General features: G+C 55.1%; 1 protein-coding gene across 1 annotated transcript; it reads left to right on the top strand.

The window, feature by feature from the left end:
- The first annotated feature begins 8,440 nt into the window (after window positions 1-8,440).
- On the top strand, window positions 8,441-25,396 carry RNF19B (ring finger protein 19B). Its single transcript, XM_068159212.1, has 9 exons — window positions 8,441-9,150; window positions 15,280-15,485; window positions 18,823-18,967; window positions 20,113-20,275; window positions 20,893-21,007; window positions 21,527-21,667; window positions 22,383-22,590; window positions 24,055-24,186; window positions 24,650-25,396. Exons 1-9 carry the CDS (start codon window positions 8,567-8,569, stop codon window positions 25,131-25,133), a joined length of 2,178 nt encoding a protein of 725 aa, XP_068015313.1. The 5' UTR covers window positions 8,441-8,566; the 3' UTR covers window positions 25,134-25,396.
- The last annotated feature ends 693 nt before the right edge of the window (window positions 25,397-26,089 follow it).

The following is a 26,089-nucleotide window of genomic DNA, read 5'->3' on the forward strand; positions in this document are numbered from 1 at the left end:
GAAAGAATTCTCTTCCTGTCTTTCCCTCTCCTGATGTGATTGACACTGCTCAGTTTCGGTCAAGCACAGAACTACCCCAGGCCAGAGCGGCGCAGCTGACGTTCTGGGCGCACCACAGCCCTGTTCCGTGAAGCCCACGTTGATGTGAGAGTGAGCTCTGTGTCTGGCACTCCTGGAGGTGCTGAGGTGGTGCTCTGGAGACTTTGCCTCCAAGACAGAGGCAAAGTCAGAGAAAGAATCACCACATCTGTGTGGAGCAGACACAGGGTGAATGTCTCAGGTTTCTCCCCACCATGGCAGTAACCTCCTGGCAAGTGAGGGAGTGTGGATGAGTCTCTTGCCCTGCCAAGATGAAAGCAGGCCCTTTAACTTGTCTTATCCCACTTCTCCTGTCCTCAGCCCCAGTGCAGAGCTATGAAGCCTGGGTGGTGGCTCTGAGAAGGTTTCACAGGGAGCACCCCATGGCCATTGCTGGAGGGGCTCCAGGTAAGGAGAGGCTCTGCTGAGGATAGCTGTGCTCTTGTTCCTGGAGGCCAAGCAGCCTTAGGGACAGGTCACCACCTGCCCATGACAGCAGGTCCCTCTGGTGCTCTGTTCACTGGAGCCTTCTCCCACCAGCAGGTCACTGTGAGCCACGGATTAGACCCTGGCAACAGGGACACTGCAACATGCAAGCCCCCAGACTGCCTGCTCCACTACCCAGCAAAATAGGTCGTGCATCAGCAAATGAAAGAGGACAGATGGTGTCTGCTAATGCAGCTTAGTTTATGGCCTGCAGGATTAACTCACTGCTTGTCATGGCTGCAGAAAATAGGAAATGGGTGGGTTGGGAGGAGGAAACGTGTGGTGTGCCCAGCCCCACCTGTGCTTGTAGGATGCAGCAGCTGGAAAGGATGGCAGAGGTGCTGGGAGGTTTTGAGGGGCTGCTGAAGTGCTGCCAGTGTCTCTTTGGAGGTCTGGCCACTACAGCCAGTTTCTCATACTGAGCCTTCCAGCTTCCACACCCCCACTACAAAGGGCAGCGCTGGAGGGAGAAGGATGCTGAGCCATGCAGGGATCTCCAGCAGGGACAGGGACACTGGCTGTGGTCTACACACCAACAAGAGCTGTGCCAGCTGCAGGGCAGCTCCAGTTCAGCCTTTTGAACTCCCAAGCACCCACGTGTCTGCCAGAGTGAGACACAAAGCTGAGGCAGAAGCCTCAGGTCTTTTCAATGCCTTCTCTGTGACACACTGTTCTCCTTTCCTGGAAACCAGGCCAGTGCATCACTCTGTTCTCCTTGCAGAAATCAAACCCTGTGCCAGTGCTCTCCTAGCTTCTCTGTGTCTGCTTTCTGGAGGGCAGAACAAACCTCCCTCAGTCCTCCACAAATAGATCTCTTGAAGATTTCGCCTTGTTCCTTGCTGGCCAGGTTTGCTCACAGCCTGCAAGATGCTGAGCACCCCAGAAACCCACTGCCATCAGGGGAATGAGGAGAGAGGAGAGGCTCCAGAGCCAGTTCCTGCCCTGTCATGCCATCTCCATGCCTCTTGCTGATGGCACCTGGCTCTCCTGCCCATTGCTGTCAGAGGTGTTTGTCCCCTCAACTTTCTTCTAGCCACAAGCAGCTGTCACAGACACTGGGGTTTTCTCCAGTGACTAATTTGCCTGTGTCTATGCCAACACCAAACACACAATTGTCTGTTTAACAGCTCAGGTGAGGAGGGAGCCCTGGCTGCTTCCTCACATTGTAAAGGCTCAGCCCAGCACTTTCCCTGATGGCAGCACCCTACTGCTCTAAACCTTCTCAGTTACAAATCCCCTGGCATTAAGGCTGGCAGGTCACCAGGAAGAGTGAATTGAGAGTGGGGATCGTTGGTAACTCCTCTCCCCGAAGCTGCAGAGGACAGCAGGTGGAGAAAGAAACCAGAACAGCCTGTGCTTTTATTACAAAAGGAAATGCTGCTTTTGTGGAGGGGCAAAGCCTGGCAGGTTGCTATTCTAAGTAGTTGCTTAACTCTCCCTACCTTTACGTCACCGCTGAAGTCCGTGGCAGATCTCTCTGCGCCTCCTTGCACTGCGAGCGTGGCAGCAGCCAGGCCAAGGCTGTGGCCCTCCTGGCTGGCTGAGCCCTGGGGGAGACAGGATGGGGAGCTCCATGGGCACACACAAGCCTCCAAGTTCTCCCCCCTCACAATCTCCCCACCTCCCACCCCTTTCCTTCAGCTGCTGACAAGATTTGCCGTGTGTGTAGGCAGCTCCCAGGCTTACAAGATGATTCCCTGCTCCCCCACTTCCATCCACAGGCACGTTCGGGATCTCAAGGGGGGGGAGCAGAGCATTCCTCTGTCTTCAGAGGATGCTTTCAGAGAGCTCCATGTGGGAACTCTCTCCCAGGATTTCACATGCCAGCATCTTCCTCGGAAAGCCACAGCAGGGAGTGGAAGATGGCTGTGCTGTGCCTTGTGGGTGTTAGGAGGGAGCAGAGTGGGATGGGGAGGTGGCGATGCAGCCACAGAGTCAACCAGAACAAGCCTGGCAAAGCTTTGCATTCCTGATCCCAGGGCTCCCTTCTCCTGCCTTTTGCTCTTCATTTAAGAGAATGTCAATCCTTGTTAAGTCCAGCAGAGGAAAAGGGAGTCAAGCAGAGTCATCCCTTCCTTCCCTGAGCACATCTCAGAGGGAGCAGGAGAAGCAAACAGCACATGAACTAACCAGATCAGGCCAGAAAGCGTGTGCAGAGCTGCACACTGGGGAGAGCCCTCCCCAGCCACTGCTGTCCTCCCTGGAGAGACATAACCAGCCCTTAATGACATCTCCATCTGAGAAGTGATCAGAGTGCATGTCATTACAAACCAGGGCTTCCCCAAGGCCCTGGCAGAAAATGACCCCAATGAGCTTCAGCTCTTGGCTACACAGCTGCTGCCTCCTGAATGCAAAGCGTCTCTCACCCACAGAGCTCAAAGCTCTCAGGGCTAAGCTTCACTGAATCTCTGACAGACCAAAATGCCATCCCAGCTCTGCACAGGGGAGCTGGAGCTGCTAGAGGAGGAATTAAGGGAGGTCTGCATGCTCCTGGCCATGACTTTGCAAGGCAGGAAGCTGGGAGTGCAGGAAGCAGAGATGCTCACACTGCATCTCTGGGAGGTTTTGTGCTGCTTGGGTCTGTCTATCCTTCTCACCTTCATCTGGATGCTGTGTCTACAGCAACCTCTCAGGTTGTCAGCCTGTATTTGGCTGTGCCCCTGCCCCTCAGGTCACAGACCCTTGAAGCTATCATTGCATTTTGGCACTGGTGAATCCTGGTGCATCTGGGTCCCTTTAACAGCCCTGGCTGTCCCACAAGAGCAGGACCAAAGGTCTCAACCTGCCCAGCAAGACCAGAGCTGAGTCATTGCAGAGTGCCCCTGCCCTGCAACAAGGAACAATCCCTGGTGGAAAGCTGTTCCCCTCCTTCCCCCATTTCATGGTGGCTGTGGCTATTTCAGAAAGCAGCAGCATGAGCTGCTCCAAACTCCATCTGCTCTGCAATGCCTCCTGTGACCCATGAGCAACCACTGGCCCAGCCCTGCCTGGGTAAAGAGGGAGAAATCCCCAAGAAACCTGTGTACTTCTGGAGAAAACAGCCTGTTCCAGGGAGGGGTTCACACCTTGGTGCCAGAATAACCTGGAGCTTTCAGGCAAATCGAATCTGTGTGTGTCCTGAAATAGCTCTTTCAACATCCTCCTGCATCCTGGAGGGCAGTGGGCAGTTTTTACCATATTTGTGCTAGCTGGGTAACCAGGAAAGGGCAGGGAAGGGCAAAGAGGACATGCTAGGACCCAGAGTTTCTATTTTATCAGCTGCAAGCCAAAACCACCAGGCCTGGCAGCACCCCACCACAGCAATATCCCTGGCCACAGCACGCCCCGGTCCCTCCATGCAAATGCTCCCAGTCTGAGCACTGAGTTTCGCAATCCCTTTCCCGGCAGTCAGCCTCTGCTTTCACTCTCTGAATTACCGAGGGGAGTTTTTGTTACATCACCAGAGGCTCTTCCTCCTTGCAGGCTGTCACTCTGCTGTGCAGGGGGATTTTGGGGTGTGGGTGGCTGGGGTGTTTCTCTGGAAAGTGTCCTTGTGCCTCCCAAAGGCAGGTTCAGCCCAGCCCAACCTCCTCAGCCGCTCGGTCCAGGCTGGGGACAGCGCTGGGCAGCGTGGGTCGGCTCCAGCTGGTGCCATGCCCCACACCACCGCTGGAAGCCTTGCTGGGAGGCAGCACTTTCAGGCAGCTTGCAAAGTTGCCTCTGCCAAATCCTGCTTCCATTTAAGCGGTGGGGTTGGAAGTCAGCAGCCTTGCAGCTTTCTGCCAGCGTAAGCAGAAGCAAACTTGCCTCTGGGAGCTGGGATTTGTGGAGCAGCTCACTGAAGCGTTTGAATTCCCCTCCCTTTCCTAGCTGTTTTTTCCCCCCTCCTGCTGTTCTCTATTGTTTATCTTTTCAAATATCCCCTCAGATAAACGGTCAGACTGGTGACAGTTTCCCTGCAGCCCTAGGGAGGGGCTGAGTTAATCTCATTCCCCAACCAATGACTTTCCAAGAAACCTATTTCCTGCCCTCCCTGGCAGCTCCCTTCCCTGCCCTCTCCTTCCCAGCTCCAGGTCCTGACTGGTTTGCTGGGATATTTTTTTCCCCCAGTTTGAATCAAAACAAACTACTGGATTCAAACTGAACATGCTGAGCAGGAGCCTCTGCTCCTGGCAGGGGCTGTGGAAACTCACCACAGAGCAACACCTCGGCCATGGAGAACTTGTTTTCAAGTAGCTGGTATGTCTGGACCACAGTGGGGGCAGGACAGTTAGAAGCCTGTGTTTCTAAGCTCCATCACAGCACTGAAGTCCCTCAAATATAGAATCATGGAATTGTTTTGCTTGACAAAGCCTTCTAAGATCATGGAGTCCACTCAACAACCCAAACCCACCATGGTCATTAAACCACATCCAAAAGTGCCATGGCCACAGGCTTCTTGAACACCTCCAGGCACTGGGACTCCACCACCTCCCTGGGCAGCCTCTGCCAGTCCCTGGCCACCCTTGCAGGAAAGAAAATTTTCCTAATATCCAACCTGAACTTCCCCTGGCACAATTGGAGGCTCTTTCCTCTCATTCTATCACCTGATACCAGGGAGAAGAGACCAACCCCCACCTCTCTCTAACCCCCTTTCAGGGAGTTGTAGAGAGCAAGGAGGTCTCCTTTCAGCCTCCTCTTCTCCAGACTAAACAACCCCAGTTCGCTCAGCCATTCCTCACAAGACTTCTTCTGCAGACCCTTCACCAGCTTTGTTGCCCTGCTGACTTGTTCTCCAGACCCTTCACCAGCTTTGTTGCCCTGCTGACTTGTTCTCCAGACCCTTCACCAGCTTTGTTGCCCTTCTCACTCATCTCCAGACCCTTCACCAGCTTTGTTGCCCTGCTGACTCCTTCTCCAGACCCTTCACCAGCTTTGTTGCCCTGCTGACTTGTTCTCCAGACCCTTCACCAGCTTTGTTGCCCTTCTCACTCATCTCCAGACCCTTCACCAGCTTTGTTGCCCTTCTCACTCATCTCCAGACCCTTCACCAGCTTTGTTCCCTTCTCACTCATCTCCAGACCCTTCACCAGCTTTGTTGCCCTTCTCACTCATCTCCAGACCCTTCACCAGCTTTGTTGCCCTGCTGACTTGTTCTCTAGACCCTTCACCAGCTTTGTTGCCCTTCTCACTCATCTCCAGACCCTTCACCAGCTTTGTTGCCCTTCTCACTCATCTCCAGACCCTTCACCAGCTTTGTTGCCCTACTGCCAAGACTGCACAGCTCAGGAGCAGGGAAGATGGCTCTGAGGATGGCTCTGCAGTCATTGTGAGCCCCCTCAGACTTCCTCTGGCCTCCTCCAGCCCTGTTTGTGTGACGATTCCTCATCTAAGGGAATGAAGAGTCATTTCTGCCCCGTCAGCAGGTTGTGAGCTGATGCCTTTCCCAGGGACTCCAGATGGTTTTGCTCTCTGCCTCTCTGTTTGTGTCGGCACTACTGGTAATTCAGGCCTGTCTCACATTAGCTTTGGAGCTGAAACCTTCCCACAATTAGTTACAGTCTGTGCTCTTGCGCTGCAGAGGACGCAGGGCTGAGCTGTCAGAGAGCTTGTCTGGGGGATCCATCCCACACACAAGTCCTGTTCAGGTTTCTCTGTTTCAGTCAGGAGTGTGGTTTTTTTGAGTGAAGTCATCAGCCCAAGATGGTCCTCTGCCACAGATGGGGAGTGACAGCCATTTGAAGACGCCACATACCTGCCTCATCACAGACTGGAGCAGCTTGTTTCAGTCTCATCTTGCTTTACACCAGCACAACATCTTTCCTTTCCTTCTCTGGGCTTCCATTCCCTCCAGTGAAACAGGGAGAGGATCTTTCCACTCACACCACAAAGTGGCAGAGGAATGCTAAGCATCTTCCCACCTGCCCATGACCTGCTAGGGACCAGAGCTCAGCGACTCAAACTGCCCACAGACACCCTGGTATCATCCCTGCCTCTCCTGGAGCAGAACTATTTGGCTCCCTTGCTAAATTAGCTTGCTAATGACAGGGTTCTTTGTCCCAGGAAGGAACTTAACGTTCTGAGGCCAGTTCTAAACATGATCCCAAACTTCCAGCTGGGCCAAAGCCGTGTGTATCATGGAGCACAGCAGAGGTGAGAGAGAGCTGACAAATATCTGAGGAACATAAGCTCTAGGGAAGGACTTGGGTGCAGCAGGCACCAAGCAGGGAGGGGGCAAGCAGACACAGAATTAATGAAGGTAACAGGAGAGCTGAAGGGTGTTAGGAGAGGAGGAAGCTTCATCTGTGTGCTCTTATGCAGGTGATTTACTCCCTCTGTACCTTCATTCAGCAGTCCATCAAAGGGGGAAGCGTCATCATTATCTCAGCTGCACAGACAGGCACGGGGGCTTTGCCTACAGCAAGTCAGGCAGTGAAACCCAGGTGCTTCCGACTGTCAGCCTGGGTTTGCTTTGCTAAACCTTGTTCTCCATCCCAGAGGCACCCAACGGGGCCCTCAGCAGCCAGGAAGGAGCCTGCTAATAACTATGCTAATGGATTTTGCTGAGAGGAATGATTTCAGGAATGGTGATAGCTGGGAGACAGTGATGAAGCCACACTTGTCACATGAATAGCTACAGTCTGTCCAGTCGGGAGCTGAGAGTCTTCAGGGAAAGCAGCCCCTTCTGTGCTGATTTAACATGCGCTTCACAGAGCCGGCAGATCTTTCTGCTTCGCCTCCCCTGCATAATAAGCAGCAGCGTCCTTCCCCTTTGCTTATCTGCCTCTGAAGGGGAGATGAGGCTGGCAGACCCCTGTGGGCATGGGGGATCCCGGGAAGGAAATGCAGGCTTTCAAATTTCTGCATGACTGCAGCAAGAATGTGGGTTATAGTTTCAGTGCCTGGGTGTAAAAGAGGCTAAAGCCTGCAGCAGGGGTGAGTAAATCACACAGCTCCTCGCAGATACTGCCAAGGAGAGGCAGGGACAAGACAGGGATGAGTGAATTTAGAGGGGCTTCCCGTGGTTACAGACCCCCTTCTTCAACAAGAGACTCATTAAAAACCAGACTGCCCCAGGCAAGAGCCATCCACCCTCCCCAGGAGAGCACCAGGGTCTTTCACAACTCACCAGTAGTGCCAGGCATGGGACTGGGTGAAGCCTCTGGCAGGGCTGAGGGCAGGTTGCTGAGGGCAGGTTGCTGAGGGCAGGATGCTGAGGGCAGGATGCTGAGGGCAGGATGCTCAGGGGATCTGATGCACTGAGGGGGATCCAAGGCACTGAGGGGGATCGGAGGCACTGAGGGGAGCCAGGCTGTGGAGCAGGGCTGCATCCATCCACCCCAGGGGAGCACCAGCGCCCATCACAACCCACCAGAAAGCGCCAGGCCTAGCACTGGGTGAAGCCTCTGGCAGTGCTGAGGGCAGAAAGCTGAGGGGGATCCGAGGCACTGAGGGGGATCCAAGGCACTGAGTGGGATCTGATGCACGGAGGGGGATCCAAGGCACTGAGTGGGATCTGATGCACGGAGGGGGATCTGAGGCACGGAGGGGGAGCTGAGGCACTGAGGGGGATCCGAGGCACTGAGGGGGATCCGAGGCACTGAGGGGGGGATCGAGGCTGTGGAGCGAGGCTGCAGCACGGCCGCGCCTCCTCACACCGCTGAGACGCTTCAGAGCCCCTCGGGGCCCTGCTGCTGCCGGACGGGGCCGGCGCCGGCCACCGCCTCAGTGAACGCCGCAGGCCTCTGGCCTTGCCCTGGGGGCGCTGCCCGGAACCAAAATGGCGGCGCCGGCGGCCGCTGACGGACGGGGCGGGGCGGGGCGGGGCGGGGCGGGCGCGCAGGGGGCGGGCGGGGCGGGAGCGGTGCTGCACTCACTCGGCTCCGGGGCCGCTGTCATTACAGCACAGTGGAGGTAACGTCCAGAGCCCCGGAGCCTCCCGGAACGGCCCTCGCACAGCACTGCTCTGCCGCCCGGACCCCCGCCGCGGCTGGACATCGTTGAGTGGCAACCGTTGCCTCGCCAGCTCGCCAGCCCGCTAGCCATGGGCTCGGAACGGGACTCCGAGTCGCCGCGTTCCTCCTCCATCCACTCGGCCGCCGCCAAGTGCCCGAAACCCGGTCGCCGCCGCCGCCTCTCCTTCCAGAGCGTCTTCTCCGCCGCCGCCGCCTCCGCCGCGGGCGGCCGCCGCCGCGCTAAGGCAGAGCCGCCTCCCGCAGCCCCGCTGCCGCCTCCCGCCGCTCCACCGGCCCCGCCGCCGCCGCCGCCGCCGCCTCCTCCTCCGCCTCCTCCTCCCGAAGAAGCGCCGGTGGTCCCGGAGGCTGGCGGCGAAGAGGAGCTGGAATGCCCTCTGTGCCTGGTGCGGCAGCCGGCCGAGAACGCCCCGCGGTTGCTGTCGTGCCCGCACCGGTCGTGCGGCGCCTGCCTGCGGCAGTACCTCCGCATCGAGATCACCGAGTCCCGCGTCAACATCTGCTGCCCCGAGTGCAGCGAACGCCTCAACCCCGCTGACATCCGCCGCCTGCTCCGCGACTCCCCGCACCTCGTCGCCAAGTACGAGGAGTTCATGCTCCGCCGCTGCCTCGCCGCCGACCCCGACTGCCGCTGGTGCCCGGCCCCCGACTGCGGGTGAGTACCGGGAGGGACACGGGGTGCCGCTGGGGTGCTGCTCTGTGGACGGTCTTGGGGATGACTCTGTGTCTCCGTAGGGTGCTGCCCCCTCCATCCTCAGAAGGTTGGGACTCCCCGTTCCCCTGGGGTGCTGCCCTCTCTATCCTGGGACAGCCTGAGGAAGTGAGGGACTTGCTGTCCCTATAGAGCCATGCCTCATCCATCCATCCTGGGATGGCACCGACCTAGCGGGGTGCTGCTCATCCCCAGCAAGTCCTGGGGCAGCTGGGTAAGGTGGGACCCAGTGTGCCCATGGAGTGTCACTTAGAATAGAAGAGCACTTGTCCTTGGCAAGACAGCTGAAGATGGCATTCCAGGTGGGGATGGTTCTGGACCAACCATCCCAGTAGGATTCTCCTCATCCCCAACAGGTTCTGGGGATGAGATCCCATCCACTATCCTACTGGGGTGCTGTCTGTCCCCACCTGGGTGCCAGGACAGTGCAGGGAAGGGTGGCTCACCTGCAGTGGAGTGTTGCTGATAGACACTCCTGGTCCTGCTGAGCCCCGTGAAGAGCCCTCACTGCAGGTGTTCCTTTTAGCTGCTTGTCAGCAGCCTCTTCAGGACAACTGATGTCCTAAACGACCGTCCACCTATCCCAACTACCTCACTGGAGCACCAGGGTTTGACCTTGGACAGTGTGGAAAGACAGACAAATCAAGTCCGAGTGACAGGACCCGCAGGGGGGGTTTAGCTGATCCATTGTTTCCCCACTTTCAAAGAAGGCTTCTTTCTTTCTGCACAAATGGGAAGCGTGGAGTTTCCCGCCCGTGTGTGTCACTGTGAGCCCTGGGGACAGCGCAAGGGGACACCCTACAGCTTCCGTGGAGTGGGATAAGGAACTGTAAAAGGCTCACTTCTTCCCAGTGAGGACGTGAGTGCGTGGCACAGGGGAGTGATGTTGACTCACTCTTCGTTCCTTAAGTGAGGAAATGTCTGTCTGGCCAGAGTCAGCCCAGCCAAGCTCCATGACTTGGTAGTTATCTGTGTCTTGCTTTCATTTTCTCTTCTCTTTTCCTTCAAACGAACTCTTTTGGGTTTCTGTTTGAGCACAAGCCAAAGCTGCCTGGAAAAGGGCTTTGTTCAGGGAACCGAGGGAAGTGCTGTGAAGTTTCAGCTTAGAGCTGGGCTTGGATGGCACTTTTGGGTAGCAAGGACATGAAAGGAAAGTCTGACCTGGTAGTGAGAGCAGAAAGCGTGGTGGGAGGGCTGTGAAGATTTAATCAGAGTATGTAATAACCTTCCTATGCAAATGGGAGAACCTGGGTACCCACCTCTGAGCATCTCTGGGGAAGGGCTGGTCTCTTTAGATGGCAGCCTCCGTAATGAACAGCAGCTTTGTTCCTTTCTGAAGCAAAATTGCCTGCTGGATCTCGATATTTCGGTAGGGCAGGGAGGTAGAGCAGGTTGCACTGGCCACAGGATACAATGCCAGAGGGAATGCCCCTGCTGTTAACCAGCTAGAGAAAATCCGGTTCCTGCTGACTGAATCTCAGTTCTTTGGCTGCTGTGATCCTTATCTGTGCCCAGGATAAGGTGTCAATGCCACCTACGTCACCCAGGCTCGTCTGGTTGGAAGGAGCCAGCCCCGGCACGGCCCGGAGGGCGTTGCCTCTTTGACAGCCGCCCAGCCTGAGCCTGATCCCACCGTTGGTTTGGGCAGGCCGGTGTCCCACAGCACTTTGTGCAAGCAAAAGCCTCCTCCCAGTCTAGCCAGTTTGTAGGGTGAGGTCAGGTGGGCATGGTGGGTGAGATCAACCCTTGGACTCGATGATCTTAGAGGTCTTTTCCCAAGCAAACAATCGTCTGATCCTCTGTCAGATGCCAGAAGTGAGAGCAGGGCTGTCGGAGAGCAGGCAGCTCGGGTGGACTGGTGCTGCTGGTGTGTTTGTAGCAGTGGAACAAAGGCTGTTGGAAGCAGCCCTCCGGCAGAGTGAGGAATTAATCACCCTGCCCATTCTTCCCAGCCAGCTCCCGCTTCTGTAAAGTCAGGCCATGAATTATTTACAATGGGCTTCCCCTCGTAGTAGTGCTGGTGTACGCAGCCTGAATGGGGCTGGGGAGGTGGCTGTGCTCAGTGCTGGCTGTCACCCTCCACCCAGGGGGTGACAGCATACAAACACAGAATTGTTTTGCTTGGAAGCAAGCTCTAAGGTCTTCGAGTCCAACCTTCAACCTAAGACCACAATGGCCATTAAAGCATGGCCTGAGGTGCCATGTCCCACGTGTTTCCTCACCACCTCCAGGGAGCTCTGCCTGTCTGTGTGGCTGGGAAAGCCCTGGTCCCCCTGGATGAGGCTATGGGTGGAGTTTAAGGGGGTGAGGTAGCTGCAGGTGATGGACATGGTTTAGTAGTCATGAGGTCTTGGGTGACAGGTTGGACTTGATGATCTTTCAGGTCTCTTCCTACCTTATTGAGTCTATGATTCTATGAGATCCATGTCTTAAAAGGGTCACTCAGTTCTTATTGTGCAAACACATGCTAATAAAGTCATAGAGTCATAGAATGGTTTGGGTTGGAAGGGACCTCAGAGATCATCCATTCCAACCTCCCTGCCATGAGCAGGGACACCTCTCAACTAGACTCAGCTGCTCAAAGCCTCATCCAGCCTGGCCTTGACCAGCCCCAGGGAGGAGGTATCTGCAACCTCTCTGGACAACCTATTGCAGAGTCTCACCACCCTCCTACTGAAGAACTTCTTCCTCAGCTCCAGTCAGACCCTGCTCTACCTCAGCTTCAAACCATTCCTTCTTGTGCTGCCTTTAGACACCCTCAGAAAAAGTCCCTCTGCAGCCATCCTAGGATCCCTTCAGGTATTGGAAGGCAGCTCTAAGGTCCCCCCTGGAGCCTTCTCTTCTCCATGCTGATCAAGCCCAGCGCTCTCACCCTATCCTCATAGGTGCTCCAACCATCTGCCTGAGATGTGGAATGAATGAGGAAAAGAAAATCCAAGCCACCCAGCGTTAACAGAGAGCAGCCTTCGGAGGTGCTACACCCTGAAAGCATTCCCATTTTTGTTTGTGTTTCCCCCCCCCCAAAGCAGGACATTTTAATGCCTTTCACTTATGACCTCTGTCATCAGAGCCCAACATCAAGGAGCTGCTGGGCTGTGGTGGCTCAGCCCCCTGGGCGTGTGGCACGCAGCATCCTGCGCCTTCCGCGCTCCTACCGCAGTCTTTCGTAAATGAAAGAGCTGCTGGGGAGGAGGAGGAGGATCAACACCAGCCCAGTGCGTGTTGCCATGGAAACCCTGGTCAATTGATGCGCCATCAGGCACAAGACAAATGGGTTCCTATGTTTGCAGCGATTTTTCCCTTTCCTTTTCTTGGTGTTGTGCTTTGCTCTGCTCCTCGCTACGCGCGGCGGCGGCGGAGCTGCGCAGCGTCTGTCGCACGCAAGCGCCGGGGAGAGGAACAGAGCCTTGAAAGGAGCAGGAGCTGTGTAGGTTGAGCTTGGTGAATGAGGCTGGAGGCAACTGGTGAGGCTCTGGACACCCACAGAGTGGCAGGAGGACGGCCATCTGAAAGGGTGGGCTGGAAGTGGGGCTCGGTGGAGTCCTGGGGCGCTGGGGAGATGCTCGCTGTTGTCACTGAGCAGGGAAAGAGTGTCACAGGATCACAGAATGGTTTGGGGTGGAAGGGACCCTAGAGATCATAGAATCAGCCAGCTTGGAAGAGACCTCCAAGATCATCCAGTTCAACCTATCACCCAGCCCTATCCCATCAACCAGACCATGGACTAGATCATCTCCTCCAACCTTGCTGCCATGGGCAGGGACACCTCTCCGCTAGACTCAGCTGCTCAAGGCCTTCAACCAACCTGGCCTTGAACATCCCCAGGAAGGAGGCATCCACAGCCTTCCTGGGCAACCCATTCCAGAGTCTCACAACCCCTGCACTGAAGAACTTCTTAAGTTTCCCTTTTTCACTGCTGGGGTTGAGCCTGGAAGCAGCTGTTTAATGCAGCAGTGAGTCCAAGCTCACCTTGGTCATCCATCTGGGCAGATGGAGCTGCTGGGTCTTTGGTGGTGTGGTGGTGGCAGGGTGAGGATGCTGAGTTGGATCTTCCCTGGACAAAGTGTGCAGGAGCCAATGTGGGCAAATTTGTCCCTCCCAAATCCCCAGGCTGGTGAAGGATCTGGAGAAGAGGTCTGGTGAAGAGCAGCTGAGGGAGCTGGGGGTGCTCAGCCTGGAGAAGAGGAGGCTGAGGGGAGACCTCATGGTTCTCTACAGCTCCCTGAAAGGAGGTTGGAGTCAGGTGGGGTTGGTCTCTTCTCTCCAGTATCAGGTGATGGAAGGAGAGGAACTGGCCTGAAACTGGGTCAAGGAAGGGTTAGGTTGGAGATGAGGAAAAATTTCCTTGCTGCAGGAGTGGTCAGGCACTGGCACAGGCTGCACAGGGAGGTGGTGGAGTCACCACCCCTGGAGGGGTTCAAGAACCCTATGGCCATGGTGGTGTTGGGTTGATGGTTGGACTGGATGATCTTGGAGACCTTTTCCATCCCAAACAACTCTCTGATTCTACCCCATCTGTCCTCCAAAACTGACCTCCCAAGCAGGAGCTTGCAGCTGTTGGTGCAGAAGGAGCCCCTGTGGTCGTGGGTCCTGGGCTGGGTGCAGGGCTGTTGTGTCTTTGGCCATTCTGTTGTACCCTGGCAGGATGAAGTTGCTCAGACTCCCACGGGGTATGAATCACTCCGGTATGACACACTCGGCGGTTCTCACGCTGCTGCCTCTCAGAAGCAGCCATACAACCAGAGCTGCTCAAGCTCTAAATATAAAACCTTAACTGGGAGGTTTTCTTCTCTGACCACTAACAAAAACACTGAGGATGAGCAGCAGAAGTACCCTTGGCCGTGCTGGTGTTGCAGAACTGGAAGGCACTGCTGGAGTCACTCAGTTCAGCCCCTGCCAGTGGAAACAACCTCATCTGAGGTGGCTGTAAGTCAGCTTGCAGAGATTGCATGGGGTTGGAAGGGACCCTCAAAGGGCATCTTGTCCAACCACCCTGCACTCAACAGGGACACCTCCGACTAGAGCAGGCTCCCAGGGCCACATCCAGTCTGACCTTGAATGTCTCCAGGGATGGGGCCTCAACCACATCTCAGCACTGCATCTCCACAGCTTTGAAACCCCTCCAGGGATGGGGACTCCACCACTGCCATGGGCAGCCTGGGCCAGGCCTTGACAATGCTTTTTGTTAATGTCCAACCTAAACCTCCCCTGCTGCAACTTGAGGCTGTTTCCTCTCATCCTACCACTTACTCCTTGGGAGAAGAGACCAATCCCCACCTAGCTGTAGCTCCTTTCAGGGATCTGTAGTGAGAGTGAAAAGGTCTCCCTTGAGCCTCATTTTCTCCAGGTTAAACAACCCCAGTTCCCTCAGAGCTGCCAGCTGTTAGGAGGACACCCTGGGTGAGACAGATCTGGTCTGTCTAAACTGAGCTGCCAGTGGTTGCTGGAGAGGAAACTCCTGCAAGCTGTCCCTGTAGGAGGAATCGGCCCCAGTTATAACCCAGTTAGCACTGCTCATGTCAGGCCACAGGACTGGGGCAAGCAGGAATTTGACTGGCATGCAGGTGGCTGCATGGAGAGTGAGCAGCAGTGAGATGGCAGAGGTGGGCTTAAGCCACTTTTTAAGAGCTGTCAGTGAGGGTGGGGAGACACTGGAACAGGTTGCCCAGGGAGGCTGTGGATGCCTCCTTCCTAGAGGTGTTCAGGGCCAGGTTGGATGAGACCTTGAGCAATCTGGGCTGGTGGAAGGTGTCCCTGCCTGTGGCAGGAGGGTTGGGACTGGATGGTCTTTGAGGTCCCTTCCAACCCAACCCATTCCATGGCTCTGTGAGTCTCAGATTGAGTAATGAATAGAGCAAAGCATCGCTGCAGGCTCCAGGAGCAAAGGCGCGGGTTGCTCAGCGCAGCCTGCGAGCTCCCTGCCAGCTCATGGCCGTGGCTCTTCCACCAGCAGATGGCCACAGCTCTGCCACCGGCAGCAGCATCCTCCCGTGCCACCCTGGGCAGGCCGAGCCAAGAGGATCCCTGAGCCCCCGGCCTCGCTAACCTCGCCTCTTTGCCTTCCTTCCGCAGCTACGCGGTGATCGCCTACGGCTGCGCCAGCTGCCCCAAGCTGACCTGCGAGAGGGAGGGCTGCCAGACCGAGTTCTGCTACCACTGCAAGCAGATCTGGCACCCCAACCAGACCTGCGACATGGCGCGGCAGCAGCGGGCGCAGAGCCTGCGCGTCCGCACCAAGCACACCTCGGGCCTCAGCTACGGGCAGGAGTCCGGGCCAGGTACGGAGCCCCTCGCTCGGCGCTGCCCGGCCGAGGGGCAGCAGCTGCGGGCTGGGACGCAGCAGGTTCCACCTCTGCAGGAGGAGAAACTTGCTTGGTGTGAGGGTGCTGGAGCCCTGGAGCAGGCTGCCCAGAGAGGTTGTGGAGTCTCCTTCTCTGGAGAGCTTCCAACCCCACCTGGCTGTTGTGATCCCGGGCAAGCTGCTGCAGGTGCCCCTGCTCCAGCAGGGGGATTCACAGGTTGCATTGGGTTGGGAGGGATCCTCCAAGGGCATCTTGTCCAACCCCCCTGCAGTCAGCAGGGACACCTCCAACTAGATCAGGCTGCTCAGGTTCACATTGAGCCTGGCTTGGACTGGGTTTTCAGAATCCATCTGGATGCAGTCCTGTGTGACCTGGACTGGATGATCCTGGACTGGGTGATCTCCAGAGGTCCCTTCCAGCCCCTGACATTCTGTTTGGCTTTGGTCACCCAGTGCTGCTGTTATGCTTGTGAAGCAATTAGCCCAGGTTGTGTAGGGGACACCTCTTATATTGGCCTTTGTCTGGATCTGTCTCTGCTTGATGTGAAGAAGTCAAAATGAGGCCTTGCCTGCAAAAGCTGAGAGAATTTAGCTGTCTTTAGGTCTCTCAGTTTCTGGTTCTTTTCACCTTGGAGGTCATTCTGTCCTTTACTCTTGGAGCCCTTCCATTGTTGTTAGCCTGGTTTCAGACCAGTTCATTATCTGCTTATTCAGCCTGAATGTTTTTAACTCCATCCCTCCACTGTCAACCATCAAAGCAGGGAGATGTTGGTGCCCTGGGAGGGGGCATCAATGTTGAAGAGGCTCCAGCAGCCAGGCCTTGCTTCTTGCTGATCTAAACAGCCTCTTTCTACTTAACCTTGTCTTTGGAGATGTTATTTCCTTCCCTGATAGCCATGCAGCTTTCTGTCCCCACAGCTGGGGGCTTGTTCATGAGATGTTTGTCATTTCAGCCCTAGGAATGAAGCATAAATAATGAGGGTTTGGATTTCTCATTGGATTTGCTCTCAGAAACCCTTTACACCTCCAGTCAGGGCTTCATTAGGAGCAGGGGATGAGACTGGCCATGACTCTCAGAGTCATTTCCCCTCCTCCTGTGCTTCAGAACAAATCCTGATGGGCTTCTGCAAAACTCAAAGCAGATCAGGAGGTGACAGCCTGCTTGGAGTCCTTCAGGATCGCAGCAGCTCATCTGCCCTGGCCAGGCTTTCTGCTTCTTTTCATCTTGGGTGTTCTTGCTTCTTGCTGATTTAAGCCTTGAACCTTTCTACCCTTGCAGCTTCAAACTTGCCTGCTGTGGTAGGGAAGAAAATCAAGCAAGTAGCATTCATGCTGCTGCTAGGTGTTAATAGTGTCAGGCACAGAAAAATTGCCGACCCAGAGGCTCCTGTGCTGCCCTGGGAGGAGCTTCTGGGGCTGCTGAGTTAGGGTTTGTGAAACACCACTGCACTGGCTCTGGAAGTGGCCACTGTGGCCATTTCATGGCTCTCCCCACCCCCTCCCCAAAACAAAACAGCCTGGGTTTGCTGCTCTGTCTGGAGCTGAAATGTTAACGTGCTTGCTTACAATCCCTGGGTGGTTCCCAGGTGGCTAAGTTATGTGTGGAGGTTCAGCATGCCCTGGTTAAAGGACCCTGATCATGGACAACAAGCCAGCAAGCCAAATAAAACCCCAAAAGAGTAGTTTCTGAGGTTGGTTTCTTCCTTTTTTTCATCCTTTTAAAGGAGATTCCTGCCAGGAAGAGCTTAGCATTTAGCCACTGAAAGGGAGGTTCTGGAGCTGGTGGTTCTTCCCCCACCCTGTTCTTGCTGGGTTCAATATAGTGATTAATAAGGTGCAAGCTTGGTCTCAGCAGCTGGATTTCATACTGTGGAGGGTTGCAGAGGCTGCCAGCAAAGCCCTGAACCACCCTGCAGCCATTGCATAACTGTGATCAGATGACACTTGAGTTAAGGAAGAGATGAAGGACCCTTATCCTGCTGTGCCAGCAGCACCCTGGGAAGCCTCTGCACTGGGTTCCCAGGCATGGCTGAAAATCCCCTGCCCCTTTCTGGCTGCTCTTGAAGGCCAGGCTTGGAGTTTCTCCTGAGTATTCTGTCATTCTTGGCTCATGAATCACCTCAGTGGAGCAATTTAGTAATGGTTGGTTCTTAGGCTGCTGCCTTGGCTGGCATGGGGCAGGTATGACTGGTTTCCAGTGTCTAAGCATGTTCTGGAGTCCATCCCTGTCATGCTTTAACCCCAAAACCATCACAGTCCTCTTCAGAGCTAGAATAAACTGTTAAAAGGGACTCAGCCACTGCTGCCCAAGCAAATGGCTTTGGAGAAGGCTCCAGGGAGACCTTCTGGTGGCCTTTCAGGACTTAAAGACAGATGGAAACAGACTTCTGAGCAGGGCCTGTTGTGACAGGACAAGGGGTGATGGTTTGAACTGAAAGAGGGAGATCTAGACTGGAGAGGAGGAGGAAATTTTTCACCATGAGGGTAGTGAGACCCTGTCCCAGGTTGCCCAGATTGGTGGGAGATGCCTGGAACCATTCCAGACCAGGTCATTTGGGGCTCTGAGGAACCTCCTCAAGATGCAGATCATAGAATGGTCAGGGTTGGAAGGGACCTCAAGGATCAGCCAGTTCCAACCTCCCTGCCATGGGCAGGGACACCTCACACTAAATCAGGTTGCTCAGAGCCACATCCAGCCTGGCCTTAAATACTTCCAGGGATGAGGCTGCCACCACCTCCCTGCTGACTGTAGGGGGGTTACATTAGATGACCTTGAAAGGTCCCTTCCAAAGGATCCCAGGATGTTAGGGATTGAAAGGGACCTCTGGAGATCATCAAGTCCAACCCCCTGCCAGAGCAGGACCATAGAATCCAGCACAAGTCACTCAGGAATGCATCCAGATGGGGCTGGAAAGTCTCCAGAGGAGACTCCACAGCCTCTCTGGGCAGCCTGCTCCAGGGCTCTGGGAGCCTCACAGTGAAGTTCCTCCTCATGCTGAGGTCCTGTGCTGGAGTTTCTATCCACTGCCCCTTGTTCTATCAACCCAAACCAGTCTGGGATTCTGAAATCCATCTCATCAACAGGGTCCTGCTTTGGCAGGGGGATTGGAGTCCAAGATCTCCAGAGTCCCTTCCAACCCCTGCCATCCTGTGACCCTCTGTGATCTCACTCTGTGCATTTGCACAACCAGCCCCACGCTGGGATTAGCCTGCATAGAAATGAAGGGTTTCAACCCATAGTGAGCCCCCCCAGCCCTGATTCTTCACACCCAGAGCAGGTGGTCCAACTGAATGCCCTTCTTCCCCCCCTGCAGCTGATGACATCAAGCCTTGCCCACGCTGCAGTGCCTACATCATCAAGATGAACGATGGCAGCTGTAACCACATGACCTGCGCCGTCTGCGGCTGCGAGTTCTGCTGGCTCTGCATGAAGGAGATCTCAGACCTGCATTACCTCAGGTGAGGAGGGGAACAGCCTGGCTGGGGGTAGCACAGGCTTCTCTGAGCCTGCTTCCTGGGTTTGTGGATTCAGAGAATGGTTTGGGTCGGAAGGGAGCTCGAAGGTCGTCCAGTTCCAGCCTCCCTGCCGTGAGCAGGGACAGCTTCCCTCAGTCACTGAATAAAGGTTGGAAAAGAGCTTTAAGGTCATCACTGAGCCATCATCCAACCATAACCCAGCTCCCATGAACACTCAGCTATACCCTGGACCACCACATCTACAGCTTCTTCAACACCTCCAGGGATGGGCACTCCACCACCTCCCCGGGCAGCCTGTTGCAATCCAGGACCACTCTTACAGCAAAGGAATTTTTCCTCATCTCCCCTGGCACAATTGCAGGCCATTTCCTCTCATTCTATCACCTGAGACTAGGCAGAAGAGACCAAGAGGCAGCAGGAAAGGGCTGGAAAGGGGCAAGCTCCTCCTGGGGCACTGCAAAAGTATTATAAGGAGCCAGAGCATGGCTGCATTGGGCACCCAGTTCTCTCCTGAACCCCCACAGTGAGCACTGCTTGCACCATTCCCTCTCTCCAGACCATGCTGGCTGGATCTTGTCCCCAGGTATCACTCACCTTCCACTAGACCTTCTTGCTCAAGGCCTCATCCAACCTGGCCCTGAACACCTGGGTTGGAGGAGCTGACTGCCTGGGGTAGCCTTTCATCTCCTATCAGTCAGATTTTCTTTCTCCCTGACCCAAAGGGCTGAACTTTCTCCCCAAGTCATAGCAGGAGGATGTTCTTCACACCCAGCAAAGCTTCTGAGGGAGTTGCATTTGGGAGCTCTTAGCATGCTGGATGTTAAACACAGTGCTTGTAATGTGATAATCACCCTGAGGAGCAGATTAATGCTGGTGAGACAAAAAAGGAGGGGAGGGGTTGGAGCCTCTTTTTGTGTTGTCTGTCTGGAGAAGGCCTTGAGCAACCTGCTGGGGTGGAAGGTGGCCCTGCCCTTGGTGATGTCCCTTCCAACCCAAACCATTCTGTGATCTGCTCCCTAACTTTGGGGTCTGTTCATGCTGAAGTTGAACTTGGGGTTTTCAGGAAGACTTAGGAAGCTGATGTGATGTTCATAGCGCTTTTTGTTTGGTTTTTCCCTCCCCTGAAGCCCCTCTGGCTGCACATTCTGGGGCAAAAAGCCATGGAGCCGTAAAAAGAAGATCCTCTGGCAGCTGGGCACACTGATTGGTGCTCCTGTGGGCATCTCCCTCATTGCTGGCATTGCCATCCCTGCTATGGTCATTGGCATCCCAGTGTATGTTGGGAGGAAGGTGAGTGTGGAGGGGGCAAGGCTGGAGCTGAGGGATCTGGGGTTTCTGGGGCTTTCTCTCTCCCCAGGGCATCTGAGCCAAAATTTGGGGGCTGATAGGCAGGGTGGAGCTCTTCCCAGAACCAAGAGGCAGTTGTCTCTTCCAAACCTTGGCTGATTATCTTCTGGGCATTGTGTGGGGAGAGGGAAGGTGGTGGCTGATAGCTTTTCAGGCTGAAGTCCTCTCAAATGCCTTTTGCATTGCTCTTGTGCCTTTCCCTGGAGCCAAGAGCAGCTGAGGAGGAGCCTGGTGCCTTCTGAACACACCCTGTGGTGATGGGCCCCGGGGGACAGTGGGCACTTTGCTTGGCATACATCACTTGTGTGTTTTGATGCTGACCTGCTGCCCTGAGCTGTGGTGTGCCTGTGCTGAGAGGGAAGAAGTGAGATCTCAGCAGTGAGGTGTAGATGCTGCTGCTGCTGCTGCTTAAACACAGAGCCAGCTGCTGGGTCTGACCTGTGAGGAGGTCTCTGGTCAAGAGGAAGCTCTTCAGGGGCTTGTGCAGCTTGTGAATGTCTGCTGCTGGTGCTTGCTCAGGGCCAAGCTCTGCCCTCACCTGCTGCTTCTCCTTCCTTCAGATCCACAGCAGGTATGAGGGAAAGAAAACCTCGAAGCACAAGAGGAACTTGGCCATCACTGGGGGGGTCACCTTGTCCGTGATTGCCTCTCCAGTCATCGCTGCTGTCAGTGTTGGTAAGTGGGCACAGGCCCTTCCCCTTCTGGTGGGCCAACAGTCACTGAGCCAGGTGGGTGGCCCAGCCCTGGGAGATGAGGGTGGGCAAAGGGCACTCTGCAGGTTGCTGCTGTGAGTTCCCTTGGGCACACCCCTGTGTTTCACACCCAGGCTGCACGTCCTCCTGTGCTCCAGCTGGCCTGGAGCCAGCACAGGGCTTGTCTGGAGCATCAGCTGCCTGTGCCACAGCCCATAGTGGAGACTCTGGACACACAGAGCTGTCTCTTACTCACAGGGTGGTTTGGTGGCTGATAGCTTGGGGGTTCAGCTGAGGCTGGCTGTGCTCTTGGAGCTCCCTCATCCTGCACAGCAGCGGCGCAGACAAAGGGTCCTCCTCTCTCTGTCTGCAAAGCTGTGAGCTGGCACTTTTACAAGCAGCATAAACACCACTGAAAGAGTCACTGCCTGTCAAAAGAGTCTTCTCTGCCCACCACAGCTCAGCCTTAAGCTCCTCTTAACTCAGCACATCCTGCTCCCAGGTATTGGAGTCCCCATCATGCTGGCTTACGTCTACGGCGTGGTGCCCATCTCGCTGTGCCGGGGAGGGGGCTGTGGAGTCAGCACTGCCAATGGAAAGGGAGTGAAGATCGAGTTTGATGAAGATGATGGACCAATCACAGGTAAGGGGGCGCCTGGGGAAGTGAGAGCCTGGCAGGGCCTCTTGTCATGAGATGGTGAAGGGCCTTAACATCTTCCAAATCTGAATAAGGATCTAAAGGGTAGGGACAGCTACTGGAGAGAGCCCAGTGGGGGTTCCAGAGATGCTGAGGGGCCTGGAGCATCTCTGTGAGGAGGAAAGGCTGAGAGCCCTGGCCCTGTTGAGCCTGGAGAAGAGCAGCCCCAGAGGGGAGTTTGTCAGTGCTCAGCAAAAGCCTCAAGGGTAGGGGGGAAGAGAATGGGGCCAGGCTCTTTGCACTGGTGCCCAGGGACAGGACTAGGGACAATGGGCACAAACTGGAACCCAGGAGGAGACATTTCTTTGTGGTGAGGATGCTGGAGCCCTGGAGCAGGCTGCCCAGAGAGGTTGTGGAATCTTCTTCTGTGGAGAGCTTCCAACCCTCCCCTCCCTGGCCTTTGTGATCCTGGGCAAGCTGCTGTGGCTGCCTCTGCCCCTTCCAACCCCCACCATGTAGAATGCTGGGATTCTGTGGACATCTCTCCCTGGGTTTGGCTAGAAGCAGTTATTTCCTTCAGTCTTTTGCTGGTGACCAGCTCTCAAAGCAGCATCTCAGCTGCTCCTTGCCCTGCATGAGCCACATTCTGCCAGCTGTCTCACCCCAGCTCTGCCAACCCTTCCCTCGCTGATTCCCATTCCTGTGCTCCTCTTCCCCGCAGTGGCTGACGCCTGGCGAGCCCTGAAGAACCCCAGCATCGGTGAGAGCAGCATTGAGGGCCTGACCAGCGTGCTGAGCACCAGTGGCAGCCCCACTGATGGGCTCAGTGTCATGCAGGGCAACTACAGCGAGACTGCCAGCTTCGCTGCCCTCTCGGGGGGCACCCTGAGTGGGGGAGTCCTCTCAGGAGGCAAGGGGAAGTACAGCAGGTAAGTGAAGTGCTGGGCACAGCAAGAAAAAGGCTTGAAGCTCCCCAGGGTTGTATTGGTTGAGCAGGTTTCTTTCCAAGGAGCCCTCTGGGACAGCCCTTCTCCCTGTTAACCAGCGCTAGGACAATGGGAAATGGCCTCAGGCTGCACCAGGAGAGGTTTGGGTTGGAGAGCAGAAGAAACTTCTTCACTGGAAGGGTCCTCAAAGACTGGAGCAGGCTGCTCAGGGAGATGGTTGGATGCTCATCCCTGGAGAGGTTTAAAAGACAGATGAGGTGCTGAGAGGTTTAGCACCAGCCTTGGTAGAGTTAGAGAATGGTTGAGCTCAATCTTCAAGGCCTTTTCCCACCGAATCCATTCCCTGATTCTACAGTTCTGTGACTGTGAGTGACCTTTCTTTGGCTTGGGACTCGTGGCCTAGTGTTTTGGCACCTTGGTTTGTTGTAGCACAACCAGTCCCAGCAGACCAGGCTGCTTGTGGAGGCAGTGCTAGGCTGGCTCTTGCAAGGACAAAAGATAAGGCTGTGTCCCTGCTGAGCTCCTTGAAGCCTCAGCTCTGCAGCTTCAAGTTAATTTGGAACAGCACAGAGATGTCTGCATGGCCTCCTTTAGAGACCTCTGCTATGAGGACAGGCTGAGGGAGCTGGGGTTGTTCATCATGGAAAAGAGAAGGCTCCAGGGAGACCTTAGAGCTGCTGCCTTCCAGTACCTGAAGGGGGCTACAAGCAGGCTGCACAGGGACTGTTCCCAAGGGCCTGCAGTGACAGGATGAGGAAAAATAGTTTGAAATGAGAGCAGAGGAGGATTAGATTGGATGTGAGGAACAAGTTCTGCACCATGAGGGTGCTGGAACACCACAACAGGTTGCCCAGGGAGGTAGTTGAGGCCCCATCCCTGGAGATACTCAAGGTTGGACAAGGCTCTGAGCAGCCTGCTCTAGGGGAGGATGTCCCTGCTGACTGCAGGGGGTTTGGACTGGATGACCTTTGGAGATCCCTTCCAACCCAAACCATTCTATGATCTTCCAGTCCTCTTAACCCAGCCTAGAGGCTTTGCTGCCTCTTCTCCTGTGGGCTGTAGCCAGCAGGGGCACTGCTTCCCAAGCCAGGAGGGTTGCATCACAGTTTTCCTCTGAACTTGCCCATGAGTCAGTGTGGTGGATAATTAGAGCCACGTGTTGATGCAGCAGCCAGGACACAGTGATGGCTCTGTGCTGGAGCTGTGCAGATCAGTTCTTTGTAGGCATAAGGGTGAGTCACAGACAGCAGCACAACTTCACCTTTGTCATGGGAAACAGAATGGATTTGCCTAAAGGGAGCCCAAAATGAGACTACCTCAGAGCAGCCCTTGGGAGCTGCACCAGCAGAGGGGCCTGCCTGCTTCCCCACAACAAACCAGCACTTGGCTGGTGCCCCTTGGGGAACCACCTAAAGCATTCCTGAGGAATCCTTCTCTTTCCTGCAGGCTGGAAGTGCAGGCAGATGTCCAGAAGGAGATTTTCCCCAAGGACTCGGTCAGCCTGGGGGCTATCAGCGACAACGCCAGCACTCGAGCCATGGCTGGTTCCATCATCAGCTCCTACAACCCCCAGGACAGGTAGGAGGACATGTGCTGGTGCAAAGGCTGTTGGTAGTGGGTGTCCTGGGAAAACCTCGTGCTGCTGTGGGTGGTGGGCTGAGTGTGGTCACACCAGCCCTGCTCTTCAGTAGCTGGCAAGTGGATCGATCCTTTTACTTGCACAGAAGGACAGCTGGGAGCAGCTTTCCTGTGTAGTTTAGAGGCTGAGGAGGGGATCTGCAGCCCAGGACCCTCAAGGTCTGTTCCAGGCTGCTCACAGGGATTCTGGTTCAATTCCTCCTCAACCTGGGGGCTGATCCTGGCTGCTGTTGGGAGGACTCAAGGAGTCCATCAGCGAGTGCTGGCCTTTCCCAGGTGCTCCGCAGCATCTCCCTCGTGTTTGGGAAAGATAATCCTCCTGCCACAGGGATTCAGCTCCCAGTGCTGACCCAGCCAAACCCAGTAACTCCACCCAGTCACCTAGGGGTGCTTGTTTCTGCAGGGAGTGCAATAACATGGAGATCCAGGTGGACATCGAAGCCAAACCAAGTCACTACCAGCTGGCCAGCGGCAGCAGCACAGAGGACTCCCTGCACGTCCACACCCAGATGGCAGAGAACGAGGAGGAAGAGGAGGAGGAGGAAGAAGAGGAGGAAGAGGAAGATGGTGAGCAGGAGCAGACGTGCCAACACCAAAACTGTGAGCAAAAGGACTGCATTGGCAGCAAAACCTGGGACATCACCTTGGCCCAGCCCGAGAGCATCCGGAGCGACCTGGAGAGCTCGGACAGCCAGTCGGACGATGTGCCGGACATTACCTCGGACGAGTGCGACTCCCCCCACCCTCAGACTGCAGCAGCCTGCCCACACACCCCCAAAGCCAGAGGTGCTGAGAGCCCAAGTGCCCCTCTGAGCCACTGTGCCCAAGCTGAGGGCTGCAGGTTGGATGAAATGGTCAAACTGGAGTGCATCGAAGCCAGGGTATGAGGCTGCCTCCTGCTGAAGAGCACAGTTGCTGTCCTTGCATCTTTTTTTAGGGGGGGACCAGCTTGTGTCCATGTTGGCTTCTGTTTGCCCTCCTCCAGCTGGCTCCCCCCCTGCCAAGCCTTGCCTTGGGGAGTTGCTGTTTCTTATGTGACAAAAAAAAAAAAAAGGAAAGAAAGAAAGGGAGAAAAAAAGGAAAGAGAAAATAAAAAGGGGGAAAAGAAAGAAAAAGGAGGGGAAAAAAGGGAAAGACAAAATAAAAAGGGGAGGGGGGAAAGGAGGGAAGAAGGGGAGGGGAAAGGAAAGACAAAAAGGGGGAAAGGAGGAAAAAAGGGGAATAAATAAAGGGGGGAAAAGGGAAAGACAAAAAGGGGGAAAGGAGGAAAAAAGGGGAATAAATAAAGGGGGGAAAAGGGAAAGACCAAAAGGGGGAAAAGAGGAAAAGAGGAATAAATAAAGGGGGAAAAGGGAAAGACCAAAAGGGGGAAAAGAGGAAAAGGGGAATAAATAAAGGGGGGAAAAGGGGAAGACCAAACGGGGGAAAAGAGGAAAAGGGGAATAAATAAAGGGGGGAAAAGGGGAAGACCAAAAGGGGGAAAAGAGGAAAAGGGGAATAAATAAAGGGGGGAAAAGGGGAAGACCAAAAGGGGGAAAGGAGGGAAAAAGGGGGGGAAAAGGAAAGACAAAATAAAAAGGGGGGGAAAGGAAAGACAAGGAAAAGGGGAAAAAAAGGAGGGGAAATAAAGGGGAAAAAATGAAAGACAAAATAAAAAGGGGGAAAATAAAGGGGGGGAAGGGAAAGACAAGGAAAGGGGGAAAAAAGGGAAAGAAAAAGGGGGGGAAAGGAGAAAAAAGGGAAAAACAAAATAAAAAGGGAAAAATAAAGGGGGGGAAGGAAAGAAAATAGGGGGAAAAAGGGGAAAGAGAAAAAGGAAAAAGGGAAAGCCAAGAAAAGAAAA

The sequence above is a fragment of the Melanerpes formicivorus genome, unplaced genomic scaffold (genome assembly GCF_026170545.1).
Source record: "Melanerpes formicivorus ecotype bairdi unplaced genomic scaffold, bMelFor1.0.p_v2 SCAF_45, whole genome shotgun sequence".
Lineage (NCBI taxonomy): Eukaryota > Metazoa > Chordata > Aves > Piciformes > Picidae > Melanerpes > Melanerpes formicivorus.